The sequence below is a fragment of the Nycticebus coucang genome, chromosome 5 (assembly GCF_027406575.1).
Source record: "Nycticebus coucang isolate mNycCou1 chromosome 5, mNycCou1.pri, whole genome shotgun sequence".
NCBI lineage: Eukaryota > Metazoa > Chordata > Mammalia > Primates > Lorisidae > Nycticebus > Nycticebus coucang.
Genome location: NC_069784.1, coordinates 63812153 through 63840019, shown reverse-complemented (window position 1 = coordinate 63840019; position 27867 = coordinate 63812153). Strand labels below are relative to the sequence as shown.

The following is a 27867-nucleotide window of genomic DNA, read 5'->3' as shown; positions in this document are numbered from 1 at the left end:
TGGTGGGCATCTGTAATCCCAGCTACTGGGGAGGCAATAGGAAAGAGCACTGCCAGAGGAAGAAGAAAATGAACAACAACAAAAAAAGTACTTCAAATGAAGAAGAATGAACAAGCAAGCTGAAATCAAAAATAAAAAAAAAATTGTTTAAACTCATCTAAGGATCATGATCTGTCCACAAAGCTATTTTACTTTTAAATTGTATTTATTTTTATTATTTGGGATTCACTGAGGGTACAAAGAATTAGGTTACAATGATTGCATTTGTTAGGTAAAGCCGCCCTCTGACCCCCCTCCCCCTCCCTCTTTTCCTCTCCCCACTTGCTCATTCTCCTACCCCCATCCCTTGTATTAGCTCATCTACTGCCTTCATATCGGAATTGAGTACATTGGATTCTTGCTTCTCCATTCTTGTGATACTTTACTGAGAATGTGTTCCACTACCATCCAAGTTAATACAAAAGATATAGTCTCCATCCTTTTAGGGGCTGAATAGTATTCCATGGTATATCTATACCACAGCTTAACATTCCTGGATTGGTGGGCATTTAGGTTGTTTCCACGTGTTGGCAACTGTAAATTGAGCTGCGATAAACAGTATAGTGCAAATGTCCATATGATAAAAGGATTTAAAAAAAAAATAAAAAAAAATTAAAAAAAAAAGGATTTTTTTCCCTTTGGGTAGACATCTAGTAATGGGATTGCAGGATCAAATGGGAGGTCTAATTTGAGTTCTTTGAGGATTCTCCATGTTTCCTTCCAAAAAGGTTGTATTAGTTTGCAGTCCCACCAGCACTGTAAAAGTGTTCCCCTCTCTCCACATCCACGCCAGCATCTGCAGCTTTGAGACTTTGTGATATGGGCCATTCTCACTGGGGTTAGGTGATATCTCAGGGTGGTTTTGATTTGCATTTCTCTGATAATTAAGGACAATGAGCATTTTTTCATGTTTGTTAATCATTTGTCTTCTTTAGAGAAGGTTCTATTCATCTCTCTTGCCTAGTGATATATGAGATTTTGGGTTCTTTTTCTGTTGATTAATTTGAGTTCTCTAAAGTTATCAAGCTTTATCCAATTCATAATATGCAAATATCTTTTCCCATTCTGAAGGTTGTCTGTTTGCTTTGGTTGTTGTTTCCTTAGCTATACAGAAGCTTTTCAGTTCAATTAAATCCCCTTTGTTAATTTTAATTGTTGTTGCAATTGCCATGAAATCTTCATTAAATCTTTCCCCAGGCCGATATTGTCATACTTTCTTTGAGGATTTTTATTGTTTCATAGACTTAAGATTTAAATCTTTTACCTATATTTAATCAAATTTTGTAAGTGGTGAGAGTTGGAGGTCCAGTTTCAGTCTTTCACATGTGGTTATCCAGTTCTCCCAACACCATTTATTGAATAGGGATTCTCTTCCCCAACATACGTTCTTGTTTGGTTTATCAAAGAGCAGGTGGCTAGAAGATGTTAGTTTCATCTCATGGTTTTCTATTTGGTCAATGTCTCTATTTTTGCGAAAATGTCTATACTACCCAAAGCAATCTACAGATTCAATGCAATCCCCATTAAAATACCACCATCATACTTTCAAGATTTGGAAAAAATAATTCTTCATTTTGTATGGAATCAGAAGAAACCCTGTATAGCCACGGCAATTCTTAGTAATAAAAACAAAGCTGGGGGTATCACCCTACCTGATTTTTGGCTATACTACAAGGCCATAGTGATCAAAACAGCATGGTATTGGCACAAAGCTATTTTAAACTTTGATGATTCCAAACCGGAAAGCAATATTTATGTATTCAAAGTACTGAATATTCACAGGTAAGCTACTAAGTTAGGTACTATAAGAATTTAAAAATACCCACACACATGCATATTAAAAAGATTCTGGCTTTGTATAACCTAGCAGAGGAATAATACACCATGTATATACAGTAGTTTACAGAACAAGTTTACCACCCTAAACCACAAAACACGCTCATGGATGTCAATTCTGAATATAAGATTTTTGTTTTGTTCTCAGATTGATATAAGGGTACAAATGATTAGGTTACATTGTTTGCCTTCGTTAGGTAAAGTCCAAGTTGTAGTTGAGACCTTCACCCAAGAGGTGTGCCCTGTACCCTTACACTGTCGTTAGGTGAGAGCACACGGATCTCTTCCCCCCATTTGATTATGGTTGTGTTTTTCTCTCATGTGGGTGTGTAGTTGTTCATCTACTGGTTTCATATTAGTATTGAGTACATTGGATTCTTGCTTTTCCATTCTTGAGATACTTTACTTAGGAGGATGTTCCCCAAATCCTTCCAGGTAAATACAAAAGATGTAAAGTCTCTTTCTTTATGGCTGAATACTATTCCATGGTAGACATATACCACAGTTTATCCATTCATGAGTTGATAGGTCCTTGGGTAGTTTCCACATCTTGGTGATTGTGAACTGAGCTGTGACAAACATTCTAGTGCAAATATTCTTATGGTAAAATGATTGTTTTTTTCTTCTGGGTGGATGCCTATCCATGGGATTGATTGCAGGATCATGGATGTCAATTCTGAATAGAAGGCTTGAAATCTCTTGGATTTAAAAATAGATACAACATATAAATTTATAAAGTATTACCATTCATAAACTGTGTATCATTCAGCTTATTTAAGAAATGGCACCACAAACCAGCTTCAGAAATACCACAATTCCATCAAGCATAGATCTGCAAAAATTTTCACTTTAGATATGAGGTAATATGTTTTCTTCACATCCTATCCTTACTTCTCAGGTAGTAGAAATTCGACTCCTTTAGGATTGAAAACCAAGCATGTCCTCCCTTTCATTTAAAAAAATTTAAAAAATCATCATGTATTCTTAATGATAAGAGGCTACTACATTCTCCTTCCTTTTATTCTACTGTATTTAAAAATTGTTCTTCTTGGAGTTTCAATTTAAAGTCCTTCCTGATTTTTTCCAGCAACTCTGGTTTAAAAATAACATCCAGGGCGGTCATTGCCAGAGCTTTGGCTGTACGTAAAGTGTAGAACTGAGCTTCTTGTGATCCTGAAAGGTACAGAAAATAAATAAAAATATCTCCGTATTTATTAAAAATAAATTTATTAATTCCTTAGCTTAGCTCTCAGTATCCAAACTGGCTCTCCATCTGCCCACTACAATATAGCGCTGAGGTGATGCTATGTAGTAACCACTAGAAAAAGACAGCATATGCCGGAGCATATAAGCCCCGAGCACGCATGGCCCCACCGCACTCACCTGCAGCCTCAGCGTACTGCTCAGTATGATTCAAGGCTTTAGATCCAATGTAAAAATACGGATGAATTCCAGGAACCACAAAAGTCACATTTCCAAAATCAGTAGATCCTTGGAACACAAAAAGTAAGAAAAGTATATTTGGTTTTAAATATTCTTGAATTACGAAGTTATAGGCAGAATTTGGTACTTGCTCTAGCTCTACACCCTATCAGAAGAGATCTAGAGAAGTGAACGTTCTGGGGTCTGCCCACAGGCTCCTGCTCTCGCCACCTCCCCTCCCGCAAGCCCTCGATCTCAGCATCCACCTGCATTAGTCACCACCACAGCTCTCCGGAAGGTTATGGAGACCTGCCCTGTCCCTGTCCCTGGTGCACAATGCCACAGGGCCTGTCCTCTCTTCAGTGACACGGGGCTTGGCTTCCCTCTGCCTCTTTGTTGACCCTTCTTCTTCTGTCTTGGATGTATGGACTCCTCTTTCTGACCATGAAACATTAGTTACTAGAGACTCAATTCCAAGCCCTTTCTCTTCTTACTTCACACTTTGTCAAGATTTTGTCCATAAGCACTGTATTCAAAATACAACTCAAATGTATTGCTGTGTTCCATGCTCATACACCAGACTGCCAGCCTGATACTGCCTCTTGGCTGTCTTCAAGGTAGAGCAAACTTAAACTTATATCCAAAGTTAAATCTATGATCTTTCTGTTCTTCCGCCCCCACTCCGCCTGCCAACAGTATCTCCCAAACATCTCACACTTATAATGCTCTTCTCATCACCATCACTGACACCTACCCTCAGTCAGTCCACACTATCATCTCTTGGCTGAACTAACACTACATAGAACAGCTTCCTAATTGGTCTAGCACCATCTACTCTATTTACCACAGTTTTTCAGCCTTAACTCCATCTTTTCTTTTTTTTTAAATTTTATTATTTTTTGAGACAGACTCTTACTTTATCACCCCCTGATGGAGTCCTATGGTGTCACAGCTCACAGCAACCTCCAGCTCTTGGGCTTACGCGATTCTCTTGCCTCAGCCTCCCAGTAGCTGGGACTACTGATGCCCGCCACAATACCTGGCTATTTTTTTGTTGTTGTAGTTGTCATTGTTCTTTGGCAGGCCCGGGCTGGATTTGAACCCGCCAGCCCCAGTGTATGTGGCCAGCACCCTAACCACTGAACTACAGGAGCTGAGCCTCCATTCATCTGTTTAATATGATCACATACCACTCTTCCTCTGGCCTCTACACCCCAACCACTCTGGACACTCACCTCTCCTCCCTACCACAGGACCTTCGTATATGAAATCTCCTCTTCACCACATAATCCTATTTAATATTCAGATATCGCTGTAAGCATCATTTCCTCAGCAAAGCCTTCTTCACCTCCCGAGTAAGGTCAGCGTCTCCAGCTCAGGCTTTCACAAAAGTGAAATACTTGCTTCCATACCACTTTTCAATTTTAGTTTTGAGTTACTAGATTATTTGGTTAATTTCTAATTTGAAAACTAGATTACAAAGCTCTGCAAGTCAAGGAATCGTATTTTAAAGCACTGTCCCTCTAGCCTCTCACATAAATCACACTAAAAACAAAGCCTTATGTTCCCTCAGTGGTTATTTACTGAGTGTTTACTACGTGGCAAACACCATGCCAGGCACAGGTAGACTACACAAGAATAAGTGGTACAGAAATAAAAGAAGCAAAATATGCAACAGTAGCAAACATTTATCTGCAATTACCAAACATAATTTTCAGTGCTTCATAAATATTAATGTTTTGAATAGTTCCTATATGAAGAAACCAGGGCTTACAGATATTAAATAATGTTTCCATAGTCCCATGGCTACTAGTTATACAGTAAAGGTGGGATGAGGTCAGACTTTGGAGCAACTTGACCTTTGTAAAAAAGTACTGCTTTACACAGTATACACAAAGCACTTAACTGTGCTAGAAATGGCTCTACACACTAAAGCTACACAGTGATGGTATGGCCATGACGAGATAGACAAAAGACTACAGCACATTTTCAGATCTTACTTGTGGAATTAGGCCCTAGAGCCTGAAAATCAAACCCAAATTATAGCAATGTTATTCTACTGCTTTGCTTTGTCCATTAAATAAAACCTGAACTGACCGCGTGTTTTCCCTCCTGCAGATGGACTGCAGAAACCTGCCAGGGTCAGACTGCAGGGCCATTAGGCTGCGTGGTCTTCAGTGCTGAGCTGAGCTCTACCGCTACTCTGAAAAGAACCAAAACAAAATAAAACACGAAACTCTGATGCCTCAGCCAGTCCTCTCGGCGCCAATTCTTTCAGTCCTTCACCTGTCAGCTCGGTGCTCACTGTGTGCTCCCCACAACCTCCTGGGGACGTCTCCAAACTCTCCTCCCTCCTTCCTGAGCACCTGTCTGCATCTACCTCTCTCAAGTATCTTCCATCAAAAATCTTTTCTTTTCCATCTCCCTCATTCTTGTATCCATTCTATTTTCCTTTACAGTTCCTTCTTTTGGCTGAGGCTGGGTTTGAACCTGCCACTTCCAGTATATGGGCATAGCACCCTACTCCTTTGAGCCACAGGCGCCACCCATTCTATTTTCCTTTAAAGCTAACTTTCATGGAAAAGAATAGTCTCTTTTTGCTGTCCCTACTATTTCACGAGCCAACACAGTAGGCAGAGAAGTGAGATCCAGCATCCAGTCCCACCAGTCTTCAGCTATTTTCTCTAGACAATCTGCGGGTTTCTAGTTACTGGTCCAGTGGACGCTAGATCATACTTACCTTACTCCACCTCTATGGCACCTGTCATGATTCGACACTCCTCCCTTCTAGATGTTCTCTACCGGGCCGGCTCCCTGTATTCCAGTCTCTCCCGCTGGCTTTCTCTCTGACCACTGGCCTCTTCCTCTCACTCCCTTCCTCCACCTATCTCTTAAGGGCTGCTGATGCCCAGCATTCTGTCTTGGCGCAGTGTCTCCCTTGATGTACTTGGGCAAACTCATCAACATCTGTGTCTTCACCTACTTCCCAATTCCTAACTCTCCAGCCTTCACATCTTTTGGGGTTCTAGATTCAACAGGTACTAAATGGCTTCGCTTAGAAAGCCTCAAATTAAAAAAAAAAAAAGCCTCAAATTTAACATGCTGATAATTTATATCAAACCATCCTGCTCCAACCTTTCTCTTGAACTCCTTTTCTCAATGAATAACATTAGCACCCCATTTTTACTGTCAAGTACTTTTGGGCCTATTTCTTCAGCATCTTTTTTTTTTTTTTTTTTTGCAGTTTTTGGCCAGGGCTGGGTTTGAACCCATCACCTCCGGCATATGGGGTCAGTGCCCTACTCCTTTGAGCCACAGGTGCTACCCACATCAACATCTATTATTAAATAGGAGGTATATCTCTAACTTGCAAAAGTATTAGTAGTAATATGCTCTGAAGAATGAAAAAAAAACCCTCAAAAATACTTATGATTTAAATTCTAGCTGTTGCTCCTCAAAAACTAAAAATGCCCCCAGATAACTCAGTACTTAGTTAACCCGCTTAATTATCATGACTGAGAATGAATTAAAATTCTATTTCCCATTTTATCACTTTACTTAAAAATTAGAACTAGACAAATTTAAACACTAGAAATATTCAGAATGTAGACCAAAAAGTAGTCTGGCTATTTCTAACCACAAGTCTGCCATTTGACAGTCTGCACTAAGAGTCCATTAATTTCTTTCCCTTAATCATTATATTTGTGAAAAAAAAAATCATTAAAAACATTAGCAATATCTCCCTACCTCTCAAACCATTAAACAAAGCCATTTAACCAAAGATGGTATTTCTCTTCCTCAAATAGATCAGTATCTAACAAAAGAACTTAAATTACCTGAAGGGCCACTTGATATTGTATCTTCTGAAATGAATTCTATTCCCAGCTTTTCTCCATTTTCCACATAAGCTTTCCACAGACTCTTATTGGGAAGAACATTGTAATAATCATGTGCTCCACCTTTAATTTCCACCTAATAAAAAATTGCAAAACAAGTTTTGAAATTACAAAAAAAAAAACACAGATTCACTCTCTAGTTTTCAAACCAATGATGGTATTATAAAAGGAAGCTATTTTCAGAAGGGGCATTTTTCCTTCCAGATACAGATTCTCTCAAATCTCTTGTCTTAAAAGAAATGTATTTTCTACAACAAGCATCCCTAGGACCTTATCTCCTTTATCATTATTATATATGTACCAAACACACAATTTCACTAACCAGGAGTATCAACTCTAGTTCTACACACAGAGTGAAGGGAGAGCTCAAAAATGTCCATTTTAACTAACACCAAGTAGTTCAAAAACCACACTCTGAGGAACACTGCTCCAGGAATTCAGCTTCCAAGAGAAAGCGGGCCAGAGAAAGCCACCCTTACTAACACTCAATACGCAGACTGACATCGCACACTGCCTGGTCTGCAAGACAGAAAGGCTAAGAGAAGCAAGGAGATTCACAGTGAGGAGGGGCTGACAACAGTTCTCATTCCTTGTTGACAGTTCAGTGGTAGAAACATTGAATAAATACAGAAGCAGTTTATATGTGGTTAAGTAGATTTAAAGATTCAGTTTTGATTAAATCAAAATGGGCAATATTCCCTCGACCTAAAGAAGAGTATCAATGTTATCAAAAGCTAATCAAAAACCAAAACCAAAACAAAACCCAAAACAAAAAGCAACTTCCTAAAAAAAAAAAAAAAAAGCTAATCAAAAAATAGCAGAGAGATCGGGCACGGTGGTTCACGCCTGTAATCCTAGCACTCTGGGAGGCCGAGGTGGGTGGATTGCTTGAGTTCAGGAGTTCAGCACCAGCCTGAGCAAAAGCGAGACCCCGTCTCTATTAAAAATAGAAAACTTGAGGCAAGAGAATCTCTTGAGCCCAAGAGTTGGAGGTTGCTGTGCGCTATGATGCCGTGGCACTCTACCCAGGGCAACAGCTTCAGACTCTGTCTCAAAAAAAAAAAAAAAAAATAGCAGAGATAATTTATCTTCTATTTTGGGGAACATAATTAGAAGCAATGACAACCTAGTCAAAACTTACTAGTCAGCCACAATGTAAGAAATTAGTAAAAGACAGTGTAAAATATAGACTTAAATCCAGGAATAATGAACCTTACTGTAAAGGAATACTGCCCACCTTGAAATACGAGCTAATGCTAATAGTTCATATACACATGTATATATTAAAATATTTACATTCATAATTATAAATAAATATGGGAATAAATGATTAGTTTTCACTGCTGTATGCTAAGGACGCTATAGTTCTCATTCACCAAGTCCATCCTATCTTCCCTAAGGGCACAGGAGGTTAAGGCTTTGCGCTCACATTTGTCCATGTATTTATCACCATAACACAGCATGAGATTTCAAATCCTCATTTTTGCTATGCTTCCCATCAGTAAGCACTCACTCTCTGTCCTTCACACACACTGAGAATTATTGCTACTGTGGGAATAAATCAGACATCTCTAGACTAATAAGGACAGAAAAAAAATAAGGTAATGCATCTGAAGGGTAGGCCTAAGCTCCTCACAAACATTATCCCATTTAATTATCATAAGAACCCTAAAACAGACTATATTTTACCCCCATTTTTCAAATGAGAAACTGAAGCCCAGAGCTATTAAATAATGTTTTTAAAGGTTACAGAATTAGCTGAGAGTGCAGGTCAAGCTCTTGTCTCTCCAACTAGACTCATGGGCTACCTCCAGGGCAGGACTTGCATTTTATATAATTCTAAGACTCATTCCACTTTACACCATACATGATTGGTACTTACATGTTTCTGACTTTATGGGTCAAATCGACAGAACCTCTCAACTAACTTTTGTGTTTAACTTCCACTCCAGCAAGCCTTAAGTATTATATCACTACTATGCACATTTATAGCTTTACCAAAAATAGCTTTGGCCAATTCTGCCATAAAGTTCCCTGTAAAGGATGGAATATAAGGCAATTCTAAAAGCACAAATGCCAATAAGGAAGGATATAAGAACTATTCCAACTGAGATCTGTAGTCTTCCTTACTGCACACATTCAGTAAAATGTGTAAAAATGAAAGACTCCATAGTAACCATTCAGCTAATTCATTCTATGTGTTTAAGATACCACCAAATGAAAGGCAAGTCAGGCTTCAATCTAACTTCATATAAACAGCCCCAGCCCCAACACAGTATAAACACCTCTAATCATAGCTTAGGTCACTCTTAGAACTTCTTACTGTGCACCCTGTGGCCAAAGCTGCAGCTCTGAAGCAATCTTCTGCCTTTTTGGTCAAAACTTGAAGCTCTTTCATCGAGGGGGCACGGAAGTAATAGATTAATTCAGAATAAGAGGGAATGATATTGGGTTTTACACCACCATTTTTTATTATACCTATAAGAAAAACCAAATTACTGGAATTAAGCTTGGTGAACATTTCTTTTAGCTTAAATATACTTGTTAAATTATTCAGCCAATATATACACAAAGAAAAATAATTTAAAATTACTAGCTTCACCAATATACCAATCAAAGGTTTTGATATGCTGTACAACATAAGTTGTATACACAGGGTGATACTTTCTAGCTAACAGGAAAAAAAAATAATATGTACTTTATTTACAGGAATTTATAATAATATTAAAAAAGTATGATCCAGATTATAAAGAAACAGGTAGAAATCATACGACTACAAAAAAATAAACTTAGCTTTCTAAAGATTTTTGTTTCAGGAGGCTTTACTATAGTTGTACATTTTGATAAACTTTTGACATGAAAAAAGAAAAAACTAATGATAGGAGGTTCTACAACTATGCTTATACCTCAAGAATCCCATGAATATTTTAAATGGCATTTAGCTCTGGGGAAATTATTTTCTTTTTTTGTTGATGTTGTTTACAATACCTAATATAAATACCATATATATAAATAGTTGTTAAAAGACATTGTTTTTATTTGTGTTATTTTATTATTGTATTGTTACTGTTTTTCCCAAATATTTTCCATCCGTAGTTGGTTCAATCCACTATGGGAAACCCACAAATACAGAAAGCCTCCTATATTACCATTTTTATTTATCCACATTTTACAAATGGGAAATAATTTTCATGCCAAGAAGAACTAGGTCAAAGACCACTAAGTACTATCAACTGTCAAAACAAACACATTAATTTGGAAGCATACAGAACGGAAATTCAGCCACTCTGCTTTGAGGGTGTAGATACACAAAATCTAGTCTTACGTGGCTCACATATTCCTGTTTGTTCATTTTAAAGGAACTAAGACAGCAAAACCAGCAACTTTTTTGCAATTACAAACTGACTTTTTCCTATAGCAAAATGAGGTAAAAAAGAGATACTCGGGCGGCGCCTGTGGCTCAGTTGGTAAGGCGCCGGCCCCATATACCGAGGGTGGTGGGTTCAAACCCGGCCCCGGCCAAACTGCAACCAAAAAAAAATAGCCGGGCGTTGTGGCGGGTGCCTGTAGTCCCAGCTACTTGGGAGACTGAGGCAAGACAATCGCTTAAGCCCAGGAGTTGGAGGTTGCTGTGAGCTGTGTGAGGCCACGGCACTCTACCGAGGGCCATAAAGTGAGACTCTGTCTCTACCAAAAAAAAAAAAAAAAAAAGAGAGAGATACTCAAGTATTACAATTTCCTAAATCAAAAGGAAATAAACTAAATAATAAATGTGTGCTTTAAAGATTATACTTTATGACTGTATGTATAGTGATGCATGTAATTGTAAAAAATATTAGGCAAGATTATATATAAATACATGTAATATATATGATACATATTATATATAAAATATAATATATATAAAATATTGGGCATCTGAGTAAATTAAACCAGCAGTCATTACTTTAAATTGAAGAAGTGACAAAATTTTGTTATCATTAAGAGACAGTGAGGCTAACTAGAAAATCAAGTTCCAATTTTTAAATACCCACAGAAAGAATGTAGCTTTTTAGGTAAAACCTTTATCTTTGTGGTCAAAGGTGACCATTCCATTTATGTAAGTGAAATTATCTTCCTACCCACCTGTAGACAAAGTTCCTAGCTACCTATATCCTATGTTCCATCACATGAATTTCTGCAAATGTGTTACATTCTAAAAATATTCATGTTAAGTACATAAAATGATTCCAAATTTTTTTTTACAAATCAAATATTAAATAATTATATTGCACTGAAATATATTAAGCACATTCTCACCATGAACTCTCCAGGTGGGTTTCATCTGCTGTCTCAATGTGGACAGATTGTTGTAGGCCAGGACGGCAGCATCTAACGCATTTACTCCCTCCCAGGGATAAGCAGCAGCATGAGATGCTTTTCCATAGTATTTCACAGTCACACTAAGAAATAAAAATCCATTTGTAACTACGTTTCCCAAAAACACTAAAATAAGAAAATCAAGTAATTAAAATTACCCAACTACTGGGCAGCACCTGTGGCTCAAAGGGGTAGGGCACTGGCCCCATATGCCGGAGGTGGTGGGGTTCAAACCCAGCCCCAGCCAAAAACTGGAAAAAAAAAAAAATAAGAATATATATATATATAAAATTACCCAACTACTATTAAAAATTAATTCACGTTGCTGGACTTTTGATTGGCACATTATTCGTAGTAATAACACCGTAATTTACTTAAATTAGCTACAGTTTATTATTATGTAACACAGTACCTGACACAAAGAAAGATTCCAAAAAAAGAGAAAAAGCAAACTTGGCTCAATCAATCTCCTACACAGATTAAATTTAAGCACGATTATTATTATTATTTTTATTTTTTGTAGAGACAGTCTCACTGTACCGCCCTCAGGTAGAGTGCCATGACGTCACACGGCTCACAGCAACCTCTAACTCTTGGGCTTACGCGATTCTCTTGCCTCAGCCTCCCAAGCAGCTTAAGCACGATTATTTTTTAAGATAGGGTCTTGTTCTGTCACCCAGGGTAGAGTTGGTACAATCATAGCTCCCTGTAACTCCTGGGATCAAGGGATCCTCAGTCTCCCAAGTAGCTAAGACTATAGGCATGTGCCACCATACCAGGTAAATTTTTTTTTTTTTTGGTAGAGATGATATATTTTTGAAGAGATGGGGTCTTGCTCTTGCTTAGGCTGGCCTCAAACTCCTTTAATTCAAATAAATACACAATAGGTGCTGAAATTACAAAAAAAAAAACAAAACCAAAAAACAAACAAACAAACAAAAACTCCTATTTCTTTTCACACCATGTTGTGACAGTTCTATATTGAACGTCTGTAAAAGCTCCAAAATTCCATCTTAGGAAGGGGAAGGTCAGGGAAGATACATAGCAGATAATACTTGAACTAGGTTAAGACAACCTATCAAAATCAGGTTATATTCACAATGTTACCGTAGGACCCTAGTATTAAGTTAGTTGTTCCCGACCACTATTTTATTAATGTTCTGAAATACCGACGAGGACTGTCTGCAAAGTGGCCAACCATGTAATACAAAAAACAAAGACATACATGGCTGGATACATTCCAGACAGTCCTCACAGATTATTAATATTCTTAAATTTTATAAATTACTGTTACTTTACTTACAAAATTTTCATACCATTCTAACTATTCTGACAATAAAAAACAACACATGTAGAGAAAAGTCTGCATATTAGTTTTTATAAAGTTTCATAATTGACTTGCTTAGACAACACTTTTTTTTTTTTTTTTTTTTTGAGAGAGAGAGAGTCTTACTTTGTCGCCCTCGGTAGAGCACCGTGACATCACTGCTCATAGCAACCTCCAACTCTTGGGCTTAGGCAATTCTCTGCCTCAGCCTCCCGAGTAGCTGGGACTACAGGCTCCGTCACAATGCTGGGCTATTTTTCATTGCAGTTGTCATCGTTGCTTAGCTGGCTTAGGCTGGGTTCGAACCAGCCAGCTTCAGTGTATGTGGCTGGCACTGTAACCACCGTGCTACGGCACCAAGCCTTAGACACTTTTTAAACCTAACTAATGAACAGTACCCACATTTAGATTAATAGAAAACCACTCTGATTTTTTTTTTTTTTTTTGTAGAGACAGAGTCTCACTTTATGGCCCTCGGTAGACTGCCGTGGCGTCACACAGCTCATAGCAACCTCCAGCTCCTGGGCTTAAGCGATTCTCTTGCCTCAGCCCCCCAAGTAGCTGGGACTACAGGCGCCTGCCACAACGCCCGGCTATTTTTTTTGTTGCAGTTTGGCTGGGGCTGGGCTCGAACCCGTCACCCTCAGTATATGGGGCCAGCGCCCCACCGACTGAACCACAGGCGCCGCCCCACTCTGATTTTTTTTTAATGGGCTAGATTCAGGAGTCCTGAGAATGCTTATGGTATTTTTTTTTTTAACTGAGTCTAAACATTCTGTTACCACAACAAAAACAAGTAAAAGCATCCAAAATTATAATATTTTAGGATATGGGCCAAGCACTTTGGGAGGCCAACGTGGGAAGACTGTTTGAAAAACATACCAAAACTCTGTCTTTACAAAAAATACAACACTTAGCTGGGTATACTGATGCATCCTTATAGTACGAACTACTCCAGAGGCTGAGGCAGAAGGATTGACTTGAGTCCAAGAGTCTGAGGTTACAGTAGCTATGGTGATGCCACTGCACCAATGCCCAAGTGACAAAGCAAGATCGTGTCTAAAAAAGGGGAAAGAAAAAAATAAAAAAGGAAGGAAAAGAAGAAAGGAAAGAAAAAAGAAGAAAAGAAAAAAGAAAAGAAAAGACTTTTAAGATCAATGGATTAGTAGTGTCTTAAAAATGAAATTCTTGGTCTTATTCTCTATTCCATCTTAAAAGATGACCAAAGAAAAAGTTAAGTCAGACACTAAGAAGAAGCCTGGGGCCACACAGGCTACCTTTAGAATGCAGACAGTCCAAGAAGGCTAATGAGCTGGGAAGCCTGCCTAGAGGTCCAGGCCCCATCCAGCCAGAGGCATCTCCTGTTCCAGAAGTGTGCTGGTGTAATTACACCACCCCTGAAACCAAAGTTCAAAGATTCTCCCAGAAGAGTTAAGATATCACCCTCAGAAAACAAGGCTCAGGACAGTGCTGAGAGATGAGATATCTGAACACAATCCAGAAATACTGCTGGGTGGTTCTACCACCATCCCTAGGTACCCAGCTACCTCAGAGAATGTACAGTTTTCTGGAAGCAGCTGTGCAGTGGCTCCTCGTGACCATAACTATGGTCAAAATTTCGTATGTAAAGAATTCAAATCATGGGAGGCACCTGTGCCTCAAAGGAGTAGGATGCCAGCCCCATATACCAGAGGTGGTAGGTTCAAACCCGGCCCCGGCAAAAAACAGCCAAAAAAAAAAAAAAAGAAAGAATTCAAATCCCTTCAATGATGCATGCTCCCAGATGCTGAAAAAAGTGAGCCCTTCAGTGCAGAGAAAGATAAAAGGCTGCAGCACCAGACAATTCTGAAAAGCATACACTGACAAGTTCCACTAAAATCCATAGCTACTCAGATTCTAGGTTCTCTCTCAGGATGTAATTTATCCTCTCTGCAGAGAACTCAAAGTAAAATGGAGAAGTGTCATTTTCTTTCCGAAGCTAACAGAATTGTCTGTTAGAGACAATGGGTAGATGTTTTCCAGAAATCAGATCACTTTCAGATAGTTCAAAACAAAACTAAGTGCCAACATGTTCTGTTCGCTGTTCCTGTGCTCGTAGGTGCCTCTATAGTCTGTTCTGAAAGTTACCACACGTAGGAAAAGCTGCACTGACAACGGCTATCTTGGAACGTGTTCACCATGACTGGGAAAGAAGAAAGAGGTGGTCAACAAAAGCGACTTTACCGAGCAAACACAAACATTGTAACCTAATATTTGTACCCTCATATTAATCTGAAACTGAAAAAAAAAAAAAGAAAGAAGTGATCAACATGTAGAGGATACTGTAGACCCTCCCTATGTTGACCACCTCCTTAAGTTAAGCTAATTTTCACAGACTATGCATGTCTGTATTAGTACAGTAGGCCAGTTCCTTCTGTTGACCACCTCTGTATGTTGACCTGTTACAGTCCCATGGGTGGTCAACTTACAGAGATTTTACTGTTTTTTGTAAAATTTTGTTATGAATTTTTTTGTTGTTGTTGAGACAGGGTCCCACCCTATGCCCCTGAGCAGAGTGCAGTGGGCGTGGTAGCTCACCGCAACCTCAGACTCGGGCTGCGGGCACCCCGCTGCCTCAGCCTCCGGAAGCCGCTGGGATTACAGGCGCTCGCCGTGGCACCCGGCTGGTTTTTCCATTTTTTTTCATGAGTCGGGGTCTCACTGTTTTGTAAATAAAGGTACATTTAGGTATAATTTCCCATTTCCCTATTATGTATGGCAACTGTTGGGACCCTGTGTATTTTAATACTCCAATTATGAACACTACAATAAATATCAATTAGAAGAGGCTTGCCAAACGTCATCCAATGGAAATCAAGACATCCTACCTAGGACGCCAGCCGCATACACCAGAGCTGGTGGGTTCGAATCCAGCCTGGGACTGCCAAACAACAATGACAACTACAACCCAAAAATAGCCAGGCGTTGTGACAGGTGCCTGTAGTCCCAGCTACTTGAGAGGCTGAGGCAAAGAATCACTTAAGCCCAAGAGTTTGAGGTTGCTGTGAGCTATGATGCCATGGCACCCTACCCAGTGACTCTGTCTCAAAAAAAAGACACCCTACCATTATCTTTCAAATTGCTTTTTAAATGCATAAATGTAGAGTGTCAGTCTCTGGTTCAGACATAAAAAGTATTCTATAATCTGTTTCCCTCTAAGAAGTTTATCTTCAACTGATCACTTACTCATGTTCAGCTATATCTGGTAGATAAGCAGCATTCTCTTGGGATGGATGGGCCATAAAAACAATGTCAAGATTTTTAAAAGCCCCCGCTTCAATTAGATCAATTTTGCCACCACCGTCTTCTTCTGCAGGGGTTCCCAGGACAATTATCTAGAAGGAAATATCCATGTCAGAGCAAAACAACAAAATCCTAGAAGGAAAATATCAGACAAGTTCCCTTGCAGATGTATTCGCAAGCTATATTAAAGTCCTTAAGCTACGAACTCATGCAGTGGGCATAAATACATGGTGCTGAATTAATCACAAAACTTAACTTACACTGTTTTGGTGTAAGTTAAGTACATACATTACTTACACAGTCTGGTGCAATGTATGTACTCAGATGCTATGGGTAACTTTCTCCAATTTTATAACTCAATTTTACATAACTAATGGCAAATATAAAAAGTTAAAAACTACATATTTAGCCCCTCAAAAGTCGTTAAGATTTTATTTCTTAAAGCTTCTTGACTAAGTCTTTTAATTTATGTACACAATTACTCATAAGCATCTGACTGGTAAGGAACTTTCTAGTTACTTACTGGTTATCCTCACAATAACCTTATCAGGTAGGTAAGCAAGAGTAAGCTGCATCCCCATTTTGGGGAGGGTGATTTTGAGGAATAGCGAGAAGTCTGTTTTGCCCCAGGTCAAAGAGCAAGTGCTCGGGCAGAGCTGAGATTAGATGTCGTGACCTTTAAGCCTGAATTCTGATTCCTTAAGCTACCTACTTAAAAGGTCTTGTCTCATTAATCCTTTATGAACAACATTAAACAAATCTTAATACCATGGTTAGAAACAGCCAACTAGTACACAAACTTACTAATTCGATCCTACCAGTTCAATCAGGCAGATTTATTGGTCACCAAACATCTAATTAAACAAAAAAGAACTTCACAGAATAAACATTTTACTCTGATATTTAAGCTTAACTTTTTCAAATAATTTTTTTTTTTTTGAGACAGAATCTCAAGCTGTCGCCCTCGGTAGAGTGCTGTGGCGTCACAGCTCACAGCAACCTCCAGCTCTTGGGCTTAGGCGATTCTCTTGCCTCAGCCTCCTGAGTATCTGGGACTACAGGCGCCCACCACAACGCCCAGCAATTTTTTGTTGCAGTTTGGCCAGGGCTGGGTTCGAACCCACCACCCTGGGTATATGGGGCGGGTGCCCTACTCACTGAGCTACAGGTGCCGTCCCAACTTTTTCAAATAATTTTATAAAAAAAAATATCTATAAACAGCTAATATACTTTCACGAACATGTATAAGAAGACAATGAAACAAGCAGGAAAAACGTTTTGGCTTGCAAAGGCGTTATTATCTAAATTCCATTTTTAGAGAAGACAGAACTTAACTTTGCTAAAACTGAGAACAGCCATTTGAAACTGCAAATCTTTACTTTTGCCAAAGTCTAGCTTTCTTTAGAAGTTATAAAGTACCCAAACTCTTAAATTAAGCTGGTCTTTACCCTTAACCCTTAGCTCATCAAATATGTCTCTTGCTGATGGCTCCCTTAACCACCTTTCATGAATAAACCTCTGCATCTCTCCAGTGTTTTATGACATGGCAACCGATGCCCCCCACCCCCCAACAGAAACCTAACCAAGCAATGGAACTGTTAGGGTAAGAGAAAGGTTACTGACAGTGGAACTGTTAGGGTAAGAGAAAGGTTACTGACAGTGGAAATAATGGACTAAAGAATATTAAAATAAAACATCCGGTTCTCCCTTAACTTGAACGATGACTAAATCTTAGCTCAAAGAATGACAGAATGTAGAACACACCATCTGGAAAACGGTAATGCGAGATCAAACTCGCCCTACGACAAGCATAAATGATATTTCCCCGTTTAAAGAATTGGTTATTTCTCAAACCATGATATAAAAATTAAGACTGAAGGATAAACTCATCTGTGCAGTAAATACTGGTTGGCATCCCCAATGCATGCACATTTCCAGAGGTCTGGTGGCTCCAAGACTGAGAACTTCAGTCTTAGTTCTCAAATTCAGTTATGTGAATCACAACAGCTCCTATGTCTACCACAAACAAAATATTTGTTTTGGAGCCTAATAAAGAGGGGCTGTGGATTTCCCCACTGTTGGAGGAAGACAAGGCCCAACAGAGAGAAAGAGCACAAGCACCCAAACACCACGTTTATATAGAGGAAGGGCTTTATTTATGGCTGGGAGCTTATGGGCATAGAAGAATTCCAAATGGCCTCGCTCCCAACTGGCTTGGTTTTTCCCTTTTTATTGACAGTTAAAAAATTCCACCCCACAGGTACCCTTCTCATTGGCCAGTTTGAATCAAGTGGGAGATGCTATTCCAGCCCTTACCGAACTACAGAATTTCACAGAACTTGGAAATTTCCAAGTTCCAGGAAGTTTACAAATTCCCAAGAGCGGAGTCTCCATGGAGAGGACCCTGCAGGTGTATCCTTGTGGTCTCCTTGAGAAGACCTGTTCTTCTAGACCTCACCCTTCTCGGGTATCCTCTCTCACCTACAAAAATTAGTCCCTCTGGAGATTGCACAACCTGGTCAGCAAATTGCAGTTACCTGTTAGTTAACCAATGTACCCGGTAAACACCCAGGCTTGGTTCTACGTTCTTTCTATTCTTTTTTTTTTTTTTTTTTTGTAGAGACAGAGTCTCACTTTATGGCCCTCGGTAGAGTGCCGTGGCCTCACACAGCTCACAGCAACCTCCAACTCCTGGGCTTAAGCGATTCTCTTGCCTCAGCCTCCCGAGTAGCTGGGACTACAGGCGCCCGCCACAACGCCCGGCTATTTTTTGGTTGCAGTTTGGCCAGGGCCGAGTTTGAACCCGCCACCCTCGGCATATGGGGCCGGCGCCTTACCGACTGAGCCACAGGCGCCGCCCCTCTACGTTCTTTCTAAAGGGAGATACACCGAGTGGTTTACAACCACAGGACAGGAAACAAACGTCTGCGAGAAGTAGCTAGGTCAGCAACACGTGACCGACTTTTGTGGGAGATTCTGTTCTGCTTTTTTTTTTTTATTTTGAGGCAGAGTCTCAAGCTGTCACCTTGGGTAGAGTGCTGTACCGTCACAGCTCACAGCAACCTCCAGCTCTTGGGCTTAGGCAATTCTCTTGCCTCAGCCTCCGTAGCAGCTGGGACTACAGGCGCACGCCACAACGCCCAGCTGTTTTTTTTGTTGCAGTTCGCCCGGGGCCGGGTTTGAACCCGCCATCCTCGGTATATGGGGCCGGCGCCCTACCCACTGAGCCACAGGCGCCAGCCCTGTTCTGCCTTTGGGCCAGGCTCACAGGGTAGAGTACGTGCCCAACACCCGCCCGGGGCCAGAGGGGACGCGGGCGCGCGGGACGCACCAGGATCCCACCTTCCCAGGTCGCTCCCGGCCTGAGCAGTCGGATGGAGTCCGGCGCCCGGGCCCCGCCTCACCTTCACGGGCGGAGGCGGCCGAGGGAGTCCCTCAAGAGCCCCCTTCACACCCAGCGCGGCCGCTGCCCCGACCTCAGCGATAAGGTTGTGGCCGCAGGCGTGGCCGATGCCCGGCAGCGCGTCGTACTCGCAGAGGAAGGCCAGGTGCAGCGGGTCCGGCGCAGCGCTGGGCGCCCGGCCCCTCAGCGGCTCCCACTCGGCTCGGAAGGCCGTGGGCAGCCGGTAGTGCGGCTGCACCGCCCAGGACGCAGCCGGCGGCTCCTGCTCGAAGAAGCGCGTCAGCGTGCGGTGGGCATGGTGCTCCTCGTAGGCCAGCTCGGGTTCGCTCCAGATGGCGCAGCTCAGAGCCCCCAGCCGCTCGGCCGCCTCGTCGATGCGCTCCGCGGCGCGCAGCTTTAGCAGCTCCAGCTGGGAGACTCCTTGGCACGCGCCCGCCTGCACCGGCCGCTCTTCTCCCGGCCCCATGCTGTCCAGTGGAGGAGACCGCCCGCTCCGGTCGCAGCAGGCTCTCCGGGAGCGGCTCACCGCGCCTGCGTACAAGGCCTCCGGACCGGGCTCCGGGAACACGCCCGGGCCCGGCAGGTGCTCCGCCCCAGGGCGGGCGCCACGAAGAAGGCGGGGCCGGGGCATCGTCTCCAGCCTGCCGTCTGCTTGGCTCCGCTGACAATTGAATGATGCTCTTAAAAAAAATTAAAAATTAAAGAATTATGTTCTAAAATCATTATCGCTTTTTCATTGTTGCTTATTTCCCACAGCAGCAGAATGAGAAAGGCTTTATTGGTTAACAGCTATCAGAGACAGGCCAGTGTAACACAGAACACAGAACCCTTTCTAGTGATATGAGTAAAAAATTGCACTAGGTTTTCAGGTCCTGAACGAGGCCGTCTGAAATTCTGCGCAAAGAGCTCTGGTATATGCACCCTGTGCACCTAGTTTCCGTCCCTCCTCGCCTCCTTCTCCCTTCCGTTGTATTATCCCAAAGCTACGACTGCTCGACTTCTCGGCAGTTTTCTCGTTAGAATCTACTGAAGTCCAGAACCGCACCTCAGGCACAGAGGAATCTCTCCGTACGTGTGAGCTCTGTATCATAGTCTATCTGAATAGAGTCGCGCTAAGAATTTGAAAGGAGGGCGGCGCCCGTAGCTCAGTGGCTAGGGTGCCGGCCACAGACCCCGAGGCTGGAGGGTTCGAAGCAGCCCAGGCCAGCTAAACAACAATAACAACAACAAAAATAGCAGTTCCCAGCTACTTGGGAGGCTGAGGCAAGAGAATCGCTTAAGCCCAAGAGTTTGAGGTTGCTGTGAGCTGTGATGCGTCAGCACTTTACCGAGGGCGACAACTTGAGACTCTGTCTCAAAAAAATAAAAAAAAATTGAAAGGAGTTTAAAAATAAGACGAAAGAATTAAAAGATTAATGATAATAAATTTTCATACTATTTTGTTAATTTCGGCAGTTGTTTTGAATAGTAAGGGCTTTGAAAGGGAACATATTGACTAGTTTCATTTACAATTTTAATTGAAGCTGAACTCAAGTAACATGATCTGTCCAGCTGTTGTTCACATTATAACTGGGTTTTAAATTACCCAGTAGAAGAAATTAAAGGTTTCATGCTCTTGTTTATTTCCAGAGTGAAGCATGTGTCTGAGAAACTGTCGTTGGTGATATGCCTGTTTCCTAGAGGTTTACGATTTCGGGTTTCCCACATATGTTTTCATACACTACCATCTCCTTCCTTTATTCGTAACAACTAGGTTAAGGGGGACAACATGCTCATGTAATAAGCCAAATTAGTTTTGAAAATAAGTCTAGGCTCAGAGGAGTAGGGCGCAGGCCCCATATGGCGGAGGTGGCGGGTTCAAACCCAGCCCCGGCCAAAAATTGCAAAAAAAAAAAGTCTAAAGGAAGACAATGTGTGAGAAGACTGGCAACTACAGTTTTACTACTCTCCGTGCTAAAAACAGCAGGATAAACGTCACATTCTCATCTGAAAACACCACATTCTCAACACCCTAACTGAAACTCTGCTCTAAAGGCAATGAATATGTTCTTAAATTAAACTGGCTGTATTTAATAAACCCTACGCTGGTATTCTGGCAAAAATTCCCTTCTGTAACCATGAGATTCAATATTACCATGCTCAGTGGCTGGAAAAAAAGAACCTAATGGAGCAAAAACAATGGGTGACATTCACAGAGCACTTTGTGCCCAGAGCTGTTCCAAGTGGGTAAGTATCAACTCATTTAAGCCTCACCGCAAACTAGGAGGTTGTTAATGTGACATTAATAATGTCACATATCTTTGCTTTACAGATGCACATTCAAGACCACACAGCTGGTGGGTAGAGGACCCAGGGAAGAAGAGAAGCCGGTGTGGCTGCAGCAGTTACTCTTAGTGGCCACGCTCTCCCGCTGTGTGACAGACATCCACATTCGTACGTGCAGTTACAGCTTATCTATTCATAGTAGAGCTCACAACAACGAGTCATTTTGGGTAAACTTTCCTGCAGCAACTCTGCCTTCTGACATCAGTAAACCCATGTTTGCTCTCATCAATGAAGGCATCAATAAACATCAACAGAAAAGGAGTACATATACAGATAGTAAGCTGGTTGTGACAGTATGTGCCTGTAGTCCAGCTATTTGGAGGGTTGAGAACGATCACTTGAGCCCATAAGTTTGAGGCCATCCTGGGAGACATCATGAGACCCTCAGCTATTAAAAAAAAAAAAGTTTATGTACAAGCTGCTATTTATATTGCTTGTTATTCGTTAATAAAGCTGTCATTTGAGGTGAAGGAAAGATAGATTCATTTCAATCTCTGTTCCTGGTATACGTGTGTGTTTGTATGTGTGTGTGCCAGTACTGGAGCATATGTAGGTAATAGATTTCTGCTGTTGACACTTTATATTTCTTACTTATAGTATTTGGCACCCTTGAATTCATTTATTTACTAAATTGTGAAGGCTAGGCATGGTGGCTCACTGTAATCCTAGCACTCTGGGAGGCCAAGGTGGGAGGATTGCTTGAGCCTAGAAGTTGGAGATGGCCTGACCCAGATCTTAAAAAAAAAAAAAAATAGAATAATTAGCCAGGCTTGGTGGCTCACACCTGTAGTCCCAGGTACTAGGGAGGCTGAGGTAGGATGCTCCCTTGAGCCCATGAATGTGAGGTTGCTGTGAGCTATAATGACACCACAGGATTCTAGCCTGGTGATAGTTTCACTGAATGCTGTGTTTAGGGGTGGGGGTGCATGGAGAAAAGGAGGAAAGATAACAGGTATTAGTGTTAACAGCTGAGTGCATGGGGGTAAGTGGCTGGGTGTGCATTAGACACTGCGGAGTGGTGGTGGTGGGGGCTTGCCACCCAACCAGAGACCAGCTAAAGCGCTACGGAAGGTGCATGCCTATGTATTCACTGTGCATAATGGTTATACTGACAGGAGAATTAAATCATTGAAGGATTGAGTGACTTGGAAGGGGAAAACTTAAGTTGGGAAAGCAGCCCTAGAAAACAATAACTAAGGGGATGAGCAAAAATGTCTGGCAGACCCTTGTTTCTGTTGGCGAAGGTTCTATTACAACGTGTTTTCAAGTTCCATATACAGTTCTTCAGATGGTCCAGGAAGTGCAGGGAGCACCTTTAAAGCCTCAGCGTCCTGGTACTTGGAAACCTGGGGCTCCCTTTGGCTTCCCTCTCTCCTGACAGTGGAATTAGCTGCTCCGTTCTCATAGCTATTCCTAGAAATGAGGAAAGTGAGGTTCTCTCAGGGGGACACTCTTCCCTGCCCGATTCCCCACAGCCTGTACACAGCAACACCACAGAGACGTAGTCAAGCTTGTGCTGGACAGGAGAGTTCTCTCCCAAGGTTGCAGTTCAGGAAAGTGGGTGGAGAGATTTTATTGCTCCCCCTGCTCCCTGGATAGGACACCCAGTGCCAGGCCCAGAGCAGTGCTTTGAAGGTCTTCATTTGAACAGCACGTACTTTATTAAAAACTGTATCTCCACATTTTTAGGCCATATGTAGTCTAAAATCAACAAGTACACACCTAGAAATTAGAAGATGGAAGATGATGCAGGGAGCAAACTAGAAATTTCCAAGAAAATGCACTAGAAAAACATTAATACAATTTATACAATTACTATGTTCCCCCAAGTCTTCTGCATAAAGTGCCTTTCCCCTCTGCCTTTGCTACAAGATGAGAGACTGAGAAGGAAGGAAGAGACACTGGTGGAAACGTCTGCTGATCAGAGAAAATAGGAAAGCCAAATTTAAGTCCTTCTTACTAGTTAACATTTTAAAAATATTTACTGTTTGTAAATATGACACAAAATAAGCCTCAGACAGTTGAATAAATTGAAACTGGCATAATGCCAGAACATTCAATGGCTGGAAAGGAGTGCCAGCAAGAATCTCAAAGCCATCAAAATGCTATCCCATACTTCTCCCACAGCATTATGATTTCCAGGTTAAAAGGTGGTGGGGGATCCTAATCAACTGTAAGGACAGTTTCTAGCTTGGTTGAAGTAATAGCTGAGGACACTGAAATATTAACAGTGATGATAACAAATTATACTCAAGTCTGCATTTTAAAAACAGGCCTCTAAATTGTGTATCCTGTGTTGATGTAGCCACAGGAAGAGGGAGCTCATCCAGGCCGTGGCACTAGCTGTGTCTCCTCCCAAGATTCAGATTCTTTTTTTCACTTTGATTTAGCTGATCCTGGATGGGGAGAAGAAGTGACAGGTGCAGTAGATTCTGGTTATTTCTTCCCATCTCCCTCTTCCCTTCTGCTCTTTTATTTTCTTTTAAAATGCTATTTTCCTTACTTCTGATTTGTCTGTGTAAAACATTATAAAAATTTCCTAATCTGTAAAATGGAAAAAATGGTATCCATACAGCAAATTCACCAGTAGGTTGTTGGGAAAATTAAATAAAGTCATGTATATAAACATTGTGAATAGCAGTGCCTGACATATTCATGTACTTGCTCAAAAGTTAGCCATTATTATTAGGATTATCAATATTATTTTTTTACATACTCTTACCATAAAAATCAAAAAAGCCCATAAAATACAAAAATAATAAAATTCATATTTGAGTTATGACCCCATTCACATGACTATTTCTCTGGAATGACAATCACTAACACCTGGGTGTGTGTGCCTCCATGCTTCCCTTTCCCGGTGCCGGCCCATTGCTCTCCCTCTCTCCATATGTACGTGTGTACATAAGCCTGCATGTATGCCACAAATGCAATCTGTTTATGACTGGGCCCTTTTAAAAAATTTAAATATTATGGGTACATAATAGTTGTATATCTTCATAGGGTACATGAGATGTTTTGATACAGGCATACAATGTAAAGTAATCAAATCCGGGTAACCGGGGTGTCTATCACCTCAGGTTTTTCATTTCTTTGTCTTAGGAACATTCCAATTCTACTCTTTTAGTTATTTTAAAATACACTCTAACTTATTGCTGATTATAGTCATTTTGTTGTGCTATCAACTATTGTTTATTATATCTAACTATATTTTAAAAATTTCAGATTAATGAACTATTGTGCCCATTATCCATCCCTACGTTGCTCCAACCCTGTTACCATTCCCAGCCTCTAGTAATTACCATTCTATTCTTTGTCTCCCAGAGATCAATTATTTTTAATATTTAGCTCCTAAATATGAGTGAGAACACTGGAGATTTGTCTTTCTGTTCTCGGTTTATTTCCCTTAACATAATGTTATCCCATTCCATCCATTTTGTTGCAAATGGCAGGATTTCCTTCTTTTTATGACTGTATTATATTCCATTGTGCATATGTACCACAATTTATTTATTTATCCATCAATGGACACTCAGGTTGATTCCAAACCCTGGCTAATATGAGTAGTGCTGCAATACACATGGAAGTGCAGATGTCTTTCCGTATATTGATTTTCCTTTCTTTGATACATACTCAGCAGTGGGATTGCTGGGGCATACAGTAGTTCTAATTTTAGTCTTAGAGGACCCTCTGTATTGTTCTCCATAGTGGTTGCATTAATTCTACATTCCTACCAACAGTGTACAAGCAAGGTTTCTCCATATCTTTGCTAGAATTTCTTATTACTTCTCTCTCTCTTTTTTTTTTCTACAGAGTCTCACTCGGTTGCCCAGACTAGAGTGCAATGGTATGATCATAGCTCACTGCAGCCTCCAACGCAAGCAATCATGCTTCAGCCTCCCAAGTAGCTGAGACTACAGGCACACACCACCATGCTGATAGAATCAGGTGTACCTGCCCACCCAGGCAGGGTCACACTCATGTCCCTCCCAGGAAATAGGAATGCCGCCAATTCCTTCGCTCCCTGACCCTTTAAATCCCCAACCACCATAAAACACGTGTGGAATTCCTTTGTTGATTTCACCCCACCTGCTTCTATTTCTACAGAATGGGGATTACAGTTTCCTTTGTTTTGTGCCTTAGAATAATCTTTCTTCCTTGGGTCCAGAACCTTTCACATGCCCAGGCTTGCCTTTTTGATAAAAGCTATTTTAACTACAGTATAGTTTTGATTTGCATTTCTCTGATGACTAATGATGTTGAGCATTTTTGAGAAATGTATATTCAGATCTTTTGCCTAGTTTTTATTCAGATTATTTGATTTTTTTTCCTATTGAGTTGTTGGAGTGCCTTATACATTCTAGTTATTAATCCCTTATCAGATGGTAACGTTACATAGCTAGAAATTCAGTTCTCAAAGGGAAAAAAGACAAGGGTGGGGCCCAAGGCCCCCCCACCTTAATCCTATCTTGAATAATTGCTCACACCTGGGGAGGAAAGACCACAGCCCCGCCGCCCCCCCCTCCCCCCCTCCCCCCCCGTGTGAGGTAGATAGATTGACTTCTCAGTGGGGCGCTCACCTCAATCCTGGGTTATTCTGGGGGAAAGGCCACAGATCCCTGGGGGCTCATCAAAACCACTGAAGATGAAAAGAGCCTAGAGGCCCCAGACTAGGCCTATGCAGTTGGAGAGTCAACAGGTGGGAGCGATTAAGCTCTTTGAACTTCTGATGCATAGTTAGATTAGGAAACCTGGCTTACTTCCCCTGCAGGGACAGAACAAATTTCTCCCTCCTCCTTTCTAAATAAGCCATCCCTATCTGGTCTGTTAGCAACCCCCTACCACTTACCCAGCCTCCCTCTCTATCCAATCTTCCTGGGGACTTGGGATTCTTTCCACTCTACCTTTTGGCATTTTTGCATTTTGCATATGCACCTTTGTTAAAAATCAATAAAAGCCTTCTGAGGAGGCCAGAGAGGGGCTTCATTTTCTTAATTTACTCAGCTCCAGTTAATGTAAGCCTTCTGTAGGCGTCAGACTGTTTGTGACACAGTCTCACTATGTTGCCCTTGGCCTTGGTAAAATGCTGTAGCATCACAGTTCACAGCAACCTCAAACTCTTGGGCTTAAGCAATCCTCTTACCTCAGCCTCCCATGTAGCTGGGACTACAGGTAGACAATGCCCAGATACATATTTTTTGTTGTTGTTTGGCAAGCCTGGGCCAGGTTCGAACCTGCCAGCCCCGATGTATGTGGTTGGCACACTAACCACTGAGCTACAGGCGTGAACCCAGACTTTGTTTTAAATTCGAGTATATTCAGTTTAGTTTTCCAAGTCAGTTTTCAAATCAGGTCAGTGTTTGTGTGCAACAACCCTCCACACCTATCAGTCTACCAGTAAGAACTTACCAGGCCAACTGCAAAAATATGTAGACGTCTCTTTAGCTCATGGGCCTAGCAAGAGGTAGGACCAAGTCTTAAAGATGACTTAGGACAGCCTTAAGGCTAATTACCACTTCATTAGTTTAAATCTATATTGCACTCCACCAACCCCATGGGTTTTCAGAGAGGTTCGTGGGAAGTTCACATGTTCAGTAAGACTCTGGTTCCCAGGTGACCTCTAAGTCACAAGGAGGGTCCACCCGGACAGTATAAAACAGGACCCCGGCCACCAGCCATAACCAACGCCCTTTCTTGTCAGAACAGTGAAGGCCTATTCATTGTATATGGCCAATGTATCTTGCTCTGTAACACTACATCGTTGTCTATGGTGAACGAATCTTGCTTTGTGGAACTGTATCTTGGTCTTACTCTGTAAACCTATCATTCTCTTAATAAACTTTGTTTCATGCTTGCCTTCCTTTGGGGTGTTTGTCTTGGGCACCCTAAGAACTGAGGATGCAGACTGCTGCCCGAAACCCGAAAATAGTTTTCAAATATATTCTCACATTCTGTAGGTTGTCTGTTTTCTTTGTTGG

General features: G+C 41.3%; 1 protein-coding gene across 2 annotated transcripts; it reads right to left on the bottom strand.

Moving 5' to 3' along the window:
* Positions 1-224: 224 nt before the first annotated feature.
* On the bottom strand, positions 225-27867 carry PM20D2 (peptidase M20 domain containing 2). 2 transcript variants are annotated; one of them, XR_008380089.1, is made up of 9 exons: positions 27838-27867; positions 19566-20244; positions 16105-16253; positions 11493-11635; positions 9517-9671; positions 7134-7269; positions 5395-5500; positions 3259-3366; positions 3033-3048 (listed from the first exon to the last, which is right to left on the bottom strand). XR_008380089.1 is itself a non-coding variant. In XM_053590896.1 (8 exons), exons 2-8 carry the CDS (start codon positions 20193-20195, stop codon positions 2894-2896), a joined length of 1476 nt encoding a protein of 491 aa, XP_053446871.1. In that variant the 5' UTR covers positions 20196-20244; positions 27838-27856; the 3' UTR covers positions 225-2893. The 2 variants fall into 2 exon arrangements, 1 of the variants encoding a protein (XP_053446871.1); XM_053590896.1 differs by lacking the exon at positions 5395-5500 and having other exon boundaries at positions 225-3048; positions 27838-27856.